The following is a 12411-nucleotide window of genomic DNA, read 5'->3' as shown; positions in this document are numbered from 1 at the left end:
ACTAAGAATAAGACAGAGTCCAGGTGCCGTGGCGCACACCTGTAATCCTAACACTGAGGGAGGCAGAGGCGGGCAGATCTCTGTGAGTTCTAGGCCAGCCTGGTCTACTAAGTGAGTCCAGGACATCCAAGGCTACACAGAGAATCCGGTGTCGAAAAACTAAGAAGGACAACAAAAGAACAAGACAGACAACATAAAAGAGGAGGGACTGCAAAGTTGGCCTCCGTGTTCCCACCTGAGCGTGTGTCTCATTTTCTTGCAGTTGTGTTTTCAGTGTCTCATAATCTGTAGTCAGTTTCTCCATTATTTTCTTAAAGGCATTTCTGTGGGTTGATAATACTATTCTTTCTTGATGTAATTTCTAGATAGATCCAAGAAGTAATCAATAGAAGCCATATCAAATGTTAAAAAAAACACATTTGGCTTAGAAATTTTAATAATTTATTCTGTAAAATTCTGTGAATTGGAGGCCACCCTGGTCCACAAAACAAGTCCAGAACAGCCAAGGCTACACAGAGAAACCCTTTCTCAAAAAAACCAAAACCAACCAACCAACCAAACAAAAAAGACTTATATACAAAAATACCTTTTGAATAATAAGGTATGTTAATAGTAACTGTATTAATAACTCAATAAATATTTCCATGTACTTTAAAATAAGGCACCTGGGATGGGAGACACTAGTGAGGCTCAAGTGGAGACCGAGAAACCAAACAGGACTTGGGCAGGGCCACTGTTCACACGCTCTGTGTTGGGGGACAGGACTTGGGCAGGGCCACTGTTCACACGCTCTGTGTGGGGGGACAGGACTTGGGCAGGGCCACTGTTCACACGCTCTGTGTTGGGGGACAGGACTTGGGCAGGGCCACTGTTCACACGCTCTGTGTGGGGGGACAGGACTTGGGCAGGGCCACTGTTCACACGCTCTGTGTTGGGGGACAGGACTTGGGCAGGGCCACTGTTCACACGCTCTGTGTGGGGGGACAGGACTTGGGCAGGGCCACTGTTCACACGCTCTGTGTTGGGGGACAGGACTTGGGCAGGGCCACTGTTCACACGCTCTGTGTTGGGGGACAGGACTTGGGCAGGGCCACTGTTCACACGCTCTGTGTGGGGGGACAGGACTTGGGCAGGGCCACTGTTCACACGCTCTGTGTGGGGGGACAGGACTTGGGCAGGGCCACTGTTCACACGCTCTGTGTTGGGGGGACAGGACTTGGGCAGGGCCACTGTTCACACGCTCTGTGTTGGGGGACAGGACTTGGGCAGGGCCACTGTTCACACGCTCTGTGTGGGGGGACAGGACTTGGGCAGGGCCACTGTTCACACGCTCTGTGTTGGGGGACAGGACTTGGGCAGGGCCACTGTTCACACACTCTGTGTTGGGGGACAGGACTTGGGCAAGGCCACTGTTCACACTCTCTTGTGTTGGGGGACAGGACTTGGGCAGGGCCACTGTTCACACGCTCTGTGTTGGGGGACAGGACTTGGGCAGGGCCACTGTTCACACGCTCTGTGTTGGGGGACAGGACTTGGGCAGGGCCACTGTTCACACTCTCTTGTGTTGGGGGACAGGACTTAGGCAGGGCCACTGTTCACACGCTCTGTGTTGGGGGACAGGACTTGGGCAGGGCCACTGTTCACACTCTCTTGTGTTGGGGGACAGGACTTAGGCAGGGCCACTGTTCACACTCTCTTGTGTTGGGGGACAGGACTTAGGCAGGGCCACTGTTCACACGCTCTGTGTTGGGGAACATGCTGTGCTTTTGAATTATTGTCTTAATTTAAAATCTCTAAGTCTCTTTAAATTCCAGCTATACATATATCAAATTTTATTTCTTCTTTTTAGCTTGTATGCCAAATAATATACTAAAAGCACTAAGTCCTAAAAGGTACATATGAATCAGCGAAAAAACATCTGTGAGCCAGAAATACAACTTGCGTGGTAGAGGGCTTCCCTGGTTTGGCCCCAAGTAAACCATGCATGGTAGCACAGCCCTCTAATCCCAGGATTCAGAGATGAGGCAGTAAGACCAGATGTTCAAGGTTATCCCAGGTACAGAGCAAGTATTTTTTTTATTTCAATCAGGATTTCCTTCAAGTTCAGCCATGCTGGCAGAGTGACCAGAGCATCTCCCTTGTTACAGCTATAGAACCCACTGTGGTTAGGACAAATGACAAGGAAGCCTGATGAGCCACAGCCACCGACTCTGTGACCCCCCCAAAGCAGCACTCTGTTGATTTTCTGATTGATTAAAGTGATTTTAGTTACAGTGTTTAATAACTAAATTATTACTGATCATCCTAAAACAGCCTTGAACAACTGCTGCTCTACCTGTTGGAAACAGCAAGACTATGTGGTATTTTATACAGTTTACCATTCTTACAAGTTATAAGTCAAAGTGTAGAAGAAAACTATTGTTTTAATATTAAAAACAATGTGTATACAAAATAAATGAATGAATGAATAAATAAATAGGAAGGAAGAAAACATTTGGGTGATAATTTTCAAAGATTGTTTTAAGCATTTACCTTCTTCTTTTCCTCGGCTGATGACTTTAAAGCTGCCAGGTCACTGTATGTCTCCAGGTCAGCAGTCATTTGCTTGATCTTGTTTTTCAGAGACTGCTGTTCTTCTGTCATCTTACTTTCCAGAAGTTCCATTTTCTGTAAATCCAGCTGTAGACGCTGACTATCTGCAGCACAGGAATTTAAGACAATAATTAAAATTCTACTGCTTTCACATACTAGCCTTGCGTTTTTAGAGCCTCTGGTCACAGCATTTTAGTCACCTGACCAATATACATTATTACTGTATGTTTCTTCTTAAGGGCATCTTATTTAGTATATATTCATGACTATTAGTTAATTCACAATGACCAGCAATATGCCTTATTTGTGAATAGAGCATATTTAATGTTTATTTTTTTAAAGGTACTCAATAAACTTCTTGTGTTTAGGTGCACACCTGACACCACATTAGCACTGTGAATGCAGAACATTTTAAACAGCATGATCAGGGAGGAAGAGGGGTAGGGAAGATAGAGGAGGGAGAGAAGGAAAAAGCTAGGGAGAGGTAGAGGACACAGCACTAAATTCCCAGAAAAAACTTATTTTTTTTTTCACAATACAACTGAACAAATGAGAAGGTCAGTGCTCCAGAGAAAACAATGTATAACTTTAAAGACAAGAACACATGGCAATCCAGAACAAGAACAGACAATTCAGTAACTGGATATTTAATTCCATTTACTATTCATTTAAAATGAGTATGAACAAGGAAAACAGTGGTTCTAAAAAAAAAGTCACTGTTCAGGGAGGCAGAGGCAGATGGATCTTGGTGAGTTCTAGGCTGGCCTGGTGTACAGAGTAAATTCCATGACAGCCAAGGCTACACAAAGAAACCCTGTCTCAAAACAAACAAACAAAGTCACTGATTTTAAAAGGACATTGTGGGTTAGGGAGATGGCTCAGTGGACCAGAGTATGCATCCTGGGGTCCACAGAAGTGCTGGGCATGCATGGACGCTGCCTATGATCGCAGCTCCCGGGAGGCAGAGACAGGACAACCTTTCTACCTAGGTGAGACAGAATCAGCAAGTTCGGGGTTTATTGAGCAGCCTTGTCTCAATAAAGTGGGGTGTGACTATGGAAGACATCTACCATCTGCTTGGCCCTCCATATGTACACATGTGCACACACATACACAGGCAAACACACAAACACAAAAATAATTTTTAAAAGGGGTTTTATACAACCAACTACTTTAAAGTTGGTATAATTAAGCTGGTATTCCTTGAATGCTTCATTAGCCCTTTCAGAGTCTTAAACTTAACCATGTTGAAACACATATGTACATGCACATATCAATATATGAACAACATGATTTAAAGGTTAACATAGTTTCAATTTCAAGCTAGGCACATGCTTGTTATCCTGCCATCTGGAGGCTGAGGCAGGAGGGCTGAGTTCAAGGCCAGCCTGGGAAACATGGTAAGGCTAGCTCAGAAATCCAAAACCATAAAATCCTTAATTTGGATTCATGTCTTCATTAAGATTAGAAATAATTATAATGAGAATAAAGTGCTAAGCAAGCTACCAACGCTTATTATAGCGCTTTAATAATAGATAGGAAATGTGCTTATTAGATCAGTTTAACTGCAAATGTAATTTGGATGTGTACTCAGTCAATACATTCAAGAACTATACAAACTGATTTGCTTTCCAGAGAAAAGGAGCAGACCTGTGGTTGGGATAGTGGCCTTATCTCCCTCTCACACCAGGTCCCTGTGAAAAGCTGTAAGCTTCTCCAGAAGAAGAGACAGGAAGAGGAAGCAGTCTAGTTCCTTCTGATATGCTATGAAGTTGCAAAGTTTACCAACCAGTGTGTACAGAGTAGCAAAATCTCAGGAGGAGCCACTGTGACCTGGGGAAATGTTTCTGAAATATTCTGCCATCAGCACATTTGTTTACTCCCCAGAGTTTCCTTTCTAAAAATATAAATAAAAAATACAGCTAGCAAGACTCTCTGCTTCTACCCTGCAGTACAAGTGTCTCTCAGCTTGTTTATATTATTAGCCCAGAGGAACCTTTTGTGGGCTTGCTTCTTTTTTTTCCTTAATCATGATCATCTCACTCACTTGATCAGGTTCTTTTATCCTTTCTCTAAGAAGTCGTGCTGCCCTTGAGAGTAAGAGTATTTACTCTAGTAAGAAACACAGTGTAAAAAAAAAAAAAAAAGTCAGGTGAGCTCCCATAAAAAAGTCTCAAAGACACAAAGGAGACAATTCACAGAAGGGCATTATAACATACATTATCTCAGAACAGTTGAGAAGATTATCATAAACCTCTGGTAATTTTCAGATAAAAGAAATTTCTTAAGGGTTGGCAATGATATAAAGAAAGAACAAAATGCCATAGGCTTAAACAAACAAACAAATGAACCAGTGGGTGAAATAAATTATAAAGTCCGAATTCAAATCTTAATAAAGAAAATTTCCAGAAAAGGAAAACATGACTGTAGTGACAGACTGTATTTTTCATCTCCATTAAGGTCAGTTCTCACTCTTTTTCAACTGCACAACCGGAGAAAGCAGAGCGACTAGTTTTTAAAAGGAAATGTAAACACAAAGCATAAAGGTATGCACGAAATACAGAGTCCTAATCGCTGACTTTGTTTCCTGGTATTTATATTTGCTCTTAAGAAATATTTTTCAATGGCTGTGGCACCAAGATAACTTAAAGGAGGAAAAAGCTTGTTGAATTAACATCAGCCTTAGATAAGTGACTATATACATGAATTAATGTGATTTCTTAGTTTACAGAAAATAATAAAGGTTTTTAAATGCTCAAACTAGCCCACTAACCTAAAATTAGCATCTTGAAGAGTCTGCAGACTAATAGTCTTTACAGAATTATGTACATCATTAAAACAATTATGAACGAGTGGGTAAAGTAGAAAATTCCATGTTACACTACAACACAGACAAACCTTGAGTGTACTATGCTAAGCAAAATAAGCCAGCCAGAACATCAGGGCTACACTTACATGAGGCATTCTTAGATAGCCCCAGAAGGAGAAGCAGAATTGTGACTGCCCTGAGTTAGAACAGAGGGAACAAGGAATTTTTCAATGACAAAATGTCAGGTTCCCCACCCCCACCGAGTTTCAGGTGACAAATCAACTGTCATGTATTTTTATTTTTTCTATCTCCTTCAATATTTTTTCTTTTTTACATATACATTTATATTATTACATATATATACAATAAACTACATATAGCAAGAAGAATCATGAAACAATCAGGAATTATATAAATGTTACATTCATAGTGCTTTGGCTGTTTGTATTTGGCAACTTTGGAACAAATATCTTTCCTATCTTAGTCTAAAATTCTGGATGTAAAACAATATCTATCATATTTAATTTCTACAAACTTAAAATATCTATTTAGACCTAAAAACATCTTCACCCCTAAACAACTAAGCTTAATTGTAGCACTAAACTATCTGGTCTTCAACCCCATCAGAGACTTGAGAAGAAATAAAAGTTGATGACCTGAGTGAACAGGAACTGCAGGTCAGCAGCTTCCAAAGTGAAGACATGGCAGAGACAGTGTGCTGCCTGAGCAGTCACATTGGAGTGTTTATAACTTTTAATCTTATAAACAAATTGCCTTGGCTGTTTTAATTTCCTTCCTTCCTTCCTTCATTTTCTTTTCTTTTGAGACAAGGTCTCACTGTGTAGCCCTGGCTGGCGTTGAACTCACAGACCCACCTGCCTCTGCCTCCTGAGTGCTGGGACTCCAGGCGTGCGCCACCACCCAGACTTTAACTACTTCTACAGGAGGACACAGGAGCTTCAGGTCTCACCAGTACAGGCACCGAGGCCTGTAGTCCTCTCTACTAACTGACTCAAAATGTCAGTTTTACATGATAAAAAAGGTCTGGAGCTCTGCTGCGTAATCACGTCCACATAGTAAATAAGTACTACCAGACTATGTGCTGCCAACCGGTTGATACAGATCATCAAGAAATTAAACAACAAACACTGCTGGCAGGAATTATGGATTCTGAACTGTTGAATTCAGTACAGAAATCAATACGGCGGTTCCTCAAAAAACTTAACAGTTATATCTGAAGGACTCTCAGTCAACAATCACAGAGGGGCTTGCACATCGTGTTTATTGCTGTACCATTTAGAAGAACTAAGAAATGGAACCAGCCTGGTGCCCATCAACAGAAGAAGTAGTAAGGAAAATATGGTGCAGATGCGCAGTAGAGTTTTAATCCGCCATCAAGAATGAGACCACACATCTGCAGGAAAATGGTGCTACTAGAGATCACTTTGTAATACAAAGTAAGCCAGATTCAGAGACAAACACCACGTTTTCTCTCACATATGCTAAAATTAAATTTATGTGTACATGAATTAAAGGTACAAAAGGACCGTGAGAGGGGAGAAGGAGGAAAGGAAGATGGGAAGGGAAAACGGAACCATGTGTCATGAGAGCAGAAGTGGTATTTGGAAGGCCAGGTGTGGTGGCACACACTTTTAATCCCAGCACATGGAAGGCCCGGGGAATCGCTGTGAGTTCGCGGCCATCCTGGTCTACAAGGTGAGTCTAGGACAGGCAAGAGCACACAGAGAAACCCTGTCTTGAAAAACCAAAAACCAGAGATCCAAGATGGCGGCCAGCAGTGTGGATCGTGTTTGGAGGCTCCAGTGAACAATTCAGGGAATTGCACAGACTTCTGAGCCCAGGAACACCGAGGTCCCCACACCTCGGCAGCGGGAGTGCTCCATGGTTCGGAGGGACCAGGGTGTAGAGGACCTGTGTGCCCCTGCACACGGGAGGAGCGCGGATTTTCTCGGATTAGAGCGGTGGTGGCAGAGGCGGCGGCAGCAGCGGCACCAGCGTTAGCAGCGGCAGTGGCTGAGGTTTGCAGCGCGTAGCCTTCTGGTGGAGGCAATTGGTGTGGTGGCCGGTGGGAGTTGCTGCGGAAGAGGGGACTCTGGGCAGGATTTGGGTCAGGTGGTGCCTTGGGACCCAGACTGGCCTCGGCGGACAGTTCGGCCCCAAAGTCCCGGGTTCTGGCTCAACCCACCAAGCAATCCTGCCCGAGGCACTGACTCAGCGCAGCCATGGCTCCCCTGCTGTGGTGCGGGTTGGGCAGAGTGCTCAGTTCCACCCTAGGCACCACCTCAGCTCAGCGGCAGCTCCCCTGCAGTGATGCAGTCTGGGCAGAGCGCTCAGTGCCACCACTGGCGCTGGCTCAGCGCAGCCGCAGTTCTCCTGCTGTGACGCAGGCTAGGCGGAGTGCTCAGTTCCACCGGAGGCCCTAGCTCAGCGCAGCTGCAGTTCTCTTGCTGTGATGCAGGCTGGGTGGAGCGCTCAGTTCCATGGGCTCTAAGACTCTGGTTGGACACAGTGTGCAGTTTGAATCCAGAATTCCTGGCTGAGATTGGCAGACAGTTCGGGCCCTGAGTCAATAACTGACCACAGCATGCACTTTGGGCCAAAAGCCCCTACCTGAGCTTGGTGCACAGTCCCAGCCCAAAAATTCTGGCTGGACCCTGTGTGCATTTTGGGCCCAGAATCCCTAGCTGAGCTCGGCAGACGGTTCAGGCCCTGAGAATCTAGCTGAGTTTGGCCCGTGGTTCGAGCCCAGAGTTCCTGGCTGGACTTGGCAGGGGACATAGAAGGCTGTGGATACCTTGGCCTGACCCAACACTCATTCAGAGACCCAGAATGATTACAGGACCCACAGCACAGGGGAACTGAGGATCACTGGCTAAAACAACAGGGCTAACCTCCTAACATCCACACCAGTGAAGCATTAGAGCTCCCAACCTAGGGAAATCTTGAGAAAACAAGTGAATCTATCATCAGACTCCCTCCATGCAACTCTGGAAGCTACCCAACAAAAACAAAGACGGCAAGATGTCTAAAGGACAGCGAAAAAGCATACGCAAAACACCCCAAAACAACATGGTGTCTCCAGTTTCCAGTTATCCCAAAGAAAACAACTCAGAGAACTCAAATACAACGGAAATACAAGAAAATGACCTCAAATCCTTAGCAATGAGGATGGTAATGGAGGAAACAAATAAAATTGGTAATCAAATGCAGGAGGACGAAGCCAAACAGGTGAGAGACATAAAAGCACATAGAGTGGAACTGGAAAAATTGCAGGAAAATGCAAACAACCAGATGAAAGAAATCAAAAAATCAGTTCAAGATCTGAAGGCCTATAAAGAGGCAATGGAAGAAACTCAGGAATACACAAACAATCAGATGAAAAAAAATAAAAAAATCAGTTCAAGATCTGAAAATGAAAATGGATTCAATGATAAACACACAGACAGAAGAAAAATGAGAACGTGAGACCTCAGAGAAGAAGGCGAGCAACACAGAGGTGAGCTTTTCTAACAGAATCCAAGAGATGGAAGAACGAATCTCAGGTCTAGAAGATACAATCACAGATCTTGAAGCAACCATTAAAGAAAATGCCAAATCTGGTAAACTCCTGACACAAAACATCCAAGAGATTAAGGACAGCATAAAAAGAAATTTGAGGATAATAGGCATTGAAGAAAGAGAAGATATCAGACTTAAAAGGCCCAGAAACTATTCTCAACAAAATCATTGAAGAAAATTTCCCCAATCTAAAGAAAGAGATGCCTACAAACATACAAGAGGCCTACAGAACACCAAATAGAATTGACCAGAAAAGAAAAACTGCCCATCACATAATAATCAAAACACAAAACATACAGAACAAAGAAAAAATATTAAAAGCTGCAAGGGAAAAGGGCCAAATAACATTTAATGGCAAACGCATCAGAATTACACGTGACTTCTCAGCAGAGACCATAAAAGCCAGAAGGGACTGGACAGAGATCCTGCAAACCCTAAGAGACTACAGATGCCAGGCCAGACTACTTTACCCAGCAAAACTATCAATAAACGTTGATGGAGAAAACAAAATATTCCATGACAAAAACAAATTCACACAGTACCTATCCACAAATCCAGCTTTACAGAAGGTACTAGAAGGAAAACTCCATCCCAAAAGGTCAAGCTACAACCAAAACTACTCAGGAAATAGGTAAGTATCCCATGGCAAAAACACAACTACACAAACCCTCGACTGGAAACAACATCAAAATTAAGACTCTTAACAGTCACTGGTCATAAATATCTCTCAACATCAATGGTCTCAATTCTCCAATAAAAAGACACAGACTAACTGAATGGGTGCATAAACAAGATCCAACATTCTTCTGCATTCAAGAAACACATCTCACCCATAATGAAAGGCATTACCTCAGGGTAAAAGGTTGGAAAAAATATTCCAAGCAAATGGTCACAAGAAGCAAGCAGGCGTAGCCATTTTAGTATCGAACAAAATAGACTTTCAACCAAAATTAATCAAAAGGGATGAGGAAGGATACTTCATACTCATCAAAGGTAAAGTCAACCAAGATGACATCACAATTCTGAACATCTATGCTCCCAATACAAGGGCACCCACATTTGTAAAAGATCTGCTAAAAAAGCTTAAACCACACATCGATCCCCACACAATAATAGTGGGAGATTTCAACACCCCACTCTCACTGAAGGATAAGTCATGGAAACAGAAACTAAGCCGAGAAATAACATCATTAACCAATGCCATGGGTCAAATGGATCTAACAGATATCTATAGAACCTTTCACCCAAACAAGAAAGAATATACCTTCTTCTCTGCACCCCATGGAACCTTCTCCAAAATTGATCACATCGTAGGTCGCAAAGCAAGCCTCAAAAGATACAAGAGGATTGAAATAATACCTTGCATCCTATCAGACCACCATGCTCTTAGCCCGCAATTCAACAACAACAGAAATAACAAAAAGCCTACACGTATGTGGAAACTAAACAACTCTCTGCTAAATGACACCTGGGTCAGGGAAGAAATAAAGAACGAAATCAAGTAGTTTCTGAAATTCAATGAAAATGAAGGAACAACATATTCAAATTTGTGGGATACATTGAAAGCAGTGCTATGAGGAAAATTCATAGCACTAAGTGCCTTTAAAAAGAAATTGGAAACATCGCACATAAGCATCTTAACGACACAACTGGAAGCCCTAGAAAAAAAAGAAGCAGAAACACCCAAGAGGAGTAGATGCCTGGAAATAATCAAACTCAGGGCTGAAATTAACAAATTAGAAACTAAGAAAACAGTCCAAAGAATCAACAAAACCAAAAGCTGGTTCTTTGAGAAAATCAACAAGATAGACAGACCATTAACCAAACCGACTAAAAGGCAGAGAGACAGTCTTGAAATCAACAAAATCAGAAATGAAAAGGGAGACATAACAACAGACACTGAAGAAATACAAAGAATCATAAGATCCTACTTTGAAGGTATATACGCCACAAAATTTGGAAATCTAAGGGAAATGGACGATTTTCTTCATCAATTTCATTTGCCAAAGTTGAGCGAAGAACAGATAAACAAGCTAAATAGTCCCATTTCCCCTACAGAAATAGAAACAATCATCGATAGTCTCCCAACCAAAAAAGCCCAGGGCCAGATGGTTTCAGTGCAGAATTCTATCAGACCTTCAAGGGCAAGCTAATACCGATACTCTTCAAGCTACTCCAAAAGATAGAAATGGATGGAAAATTACTAAATTCATTCTATGAGGCCATAGTCTCATTGATACCTAAACCTCATAAAGACTCAACAAAGAAAGAGAATTTCAGAACAATTTCTCTTATGAACATAGATGCAAAAATACTAAATAAAATGCTTGCAAAACGAATACAAGAACACATCAAAGACATCATCCATCATGACCAAGTAGGCTTCATTCCAGGCATGCAGGGATGGTTTAATATACGGAAATCCATCAATGTAATCCACCATATAAACAAACTGAAAATAAAAAACCACATGATCATCTCCTTGGATGCAGAGAAAGCATTTGATAAAATTCAACACCCATTCATGTTTAAAGTTTTAGAGAGATCGGGGATACAAGTCACTTTCCTCAACATAATAAAGGCTATATACAGCAAGCCAATAGCCAAAATCAAAGTAAATGGTGAGATACTCAAGGAAATTCCTCTAAAATTGGGAACAAGGCAAGGCTGCCCACTCTCTCCATATCTCTTCAATATAGTACTCGAAGTTCTAGCCAGAGCAATAAGAAAACAAAAGGAGATCAAGGGTATCCAAATGGGAAAAGAGGAAGTCAAATTATCCCTATTTGCAGATGATATGATAGTGTACATAAGTGACCCTCAAAACTCCACCAGAGAACTCCTACAGCTGATAAACACCTTCAGCAAATTAGCTGGATACAAAATTAACTCAAAAAAGTCTGTAGCCTTCCTATACACAAATGACAAGCTTGCAGAGGAAGAAATCAGGAAAAGCACACCCTTCACATTAGCCACAAGCAATATAAAATATTTAGGAGTTACTCTAACTCAACAAGTGAAGGACTTGTTTGAAACACATTTCAAAACTCTGAAGAAAGAGATTGAAGATGACCTGAGAAGATGGAATGATCTTCCTTGCTCATGGATTGGGAGAATTAACATAGTAAAAATGGCCATCCTACCAAAAGCAATCTACAGATTCAATGCAATCCCTATCAAAATACAAACACAATTTTTTAAAGACATTGGAAGTTCAATTCTGAACTTCATATGGAAAAACAAAAAACCCAGAATAGCTAAAACAATCTTGTACAATAAAAGGTGCTCCAGAGGAATCTCCATGCCTGATCTCAAACTGTACTATAAAGCAATAGTAATTAAAACAGCATGGTACTGGCACAGCAACAGGCTGGTTGATCAGTGGAATCGAATCGAAGACCCAGATATGAATCCACACACACATATGGTCA

The 12411-nt window shown here is 42.1% G+C and overlaps 1 protein-coding gene across 1 annotated transcript in view; it reads right to left on the bottom strand.

Moving 5' to 3' along the window:
• The window catches only part of Ift74 (intraflagellar transport 74), an 86755-nt gene that overhangs the window by 5722 nt on the left and 68622 nt on the right, over positions 1-12411 (bottom strand). The window contains exons 16-17 of the mRNA XM_051164294.1: positions 2533-2696; positions 236-361 (exon numbers count right to left, since the gene is read on the bottom strand). Coding sequence (XP_051020251.1) covers positions 236-361; positions 2533-2696 — 290 coding nt within the window. The remainder of the gene's footprint in view (positions 1-235; positions 362-2532; positions 2697-12411) is intronic.

Source organism: Acomys russatus, chromosome 2, assembly GCF_903995435.1.
Source record: "Acomys russatus chromosome 2, mAcoRus1.1, whole genome shotgun sequence".
NCBI lineage: Eukaryota > Metazoa > Chordata > Mammalia > Rodentia > Muridae > Acomys > Acomys russatus.
The sequence above is the reverse complement of the archived record's forward strand: the minus strand, read 5'-3'. Positions and strand labels throughout refer to the sequence as shown.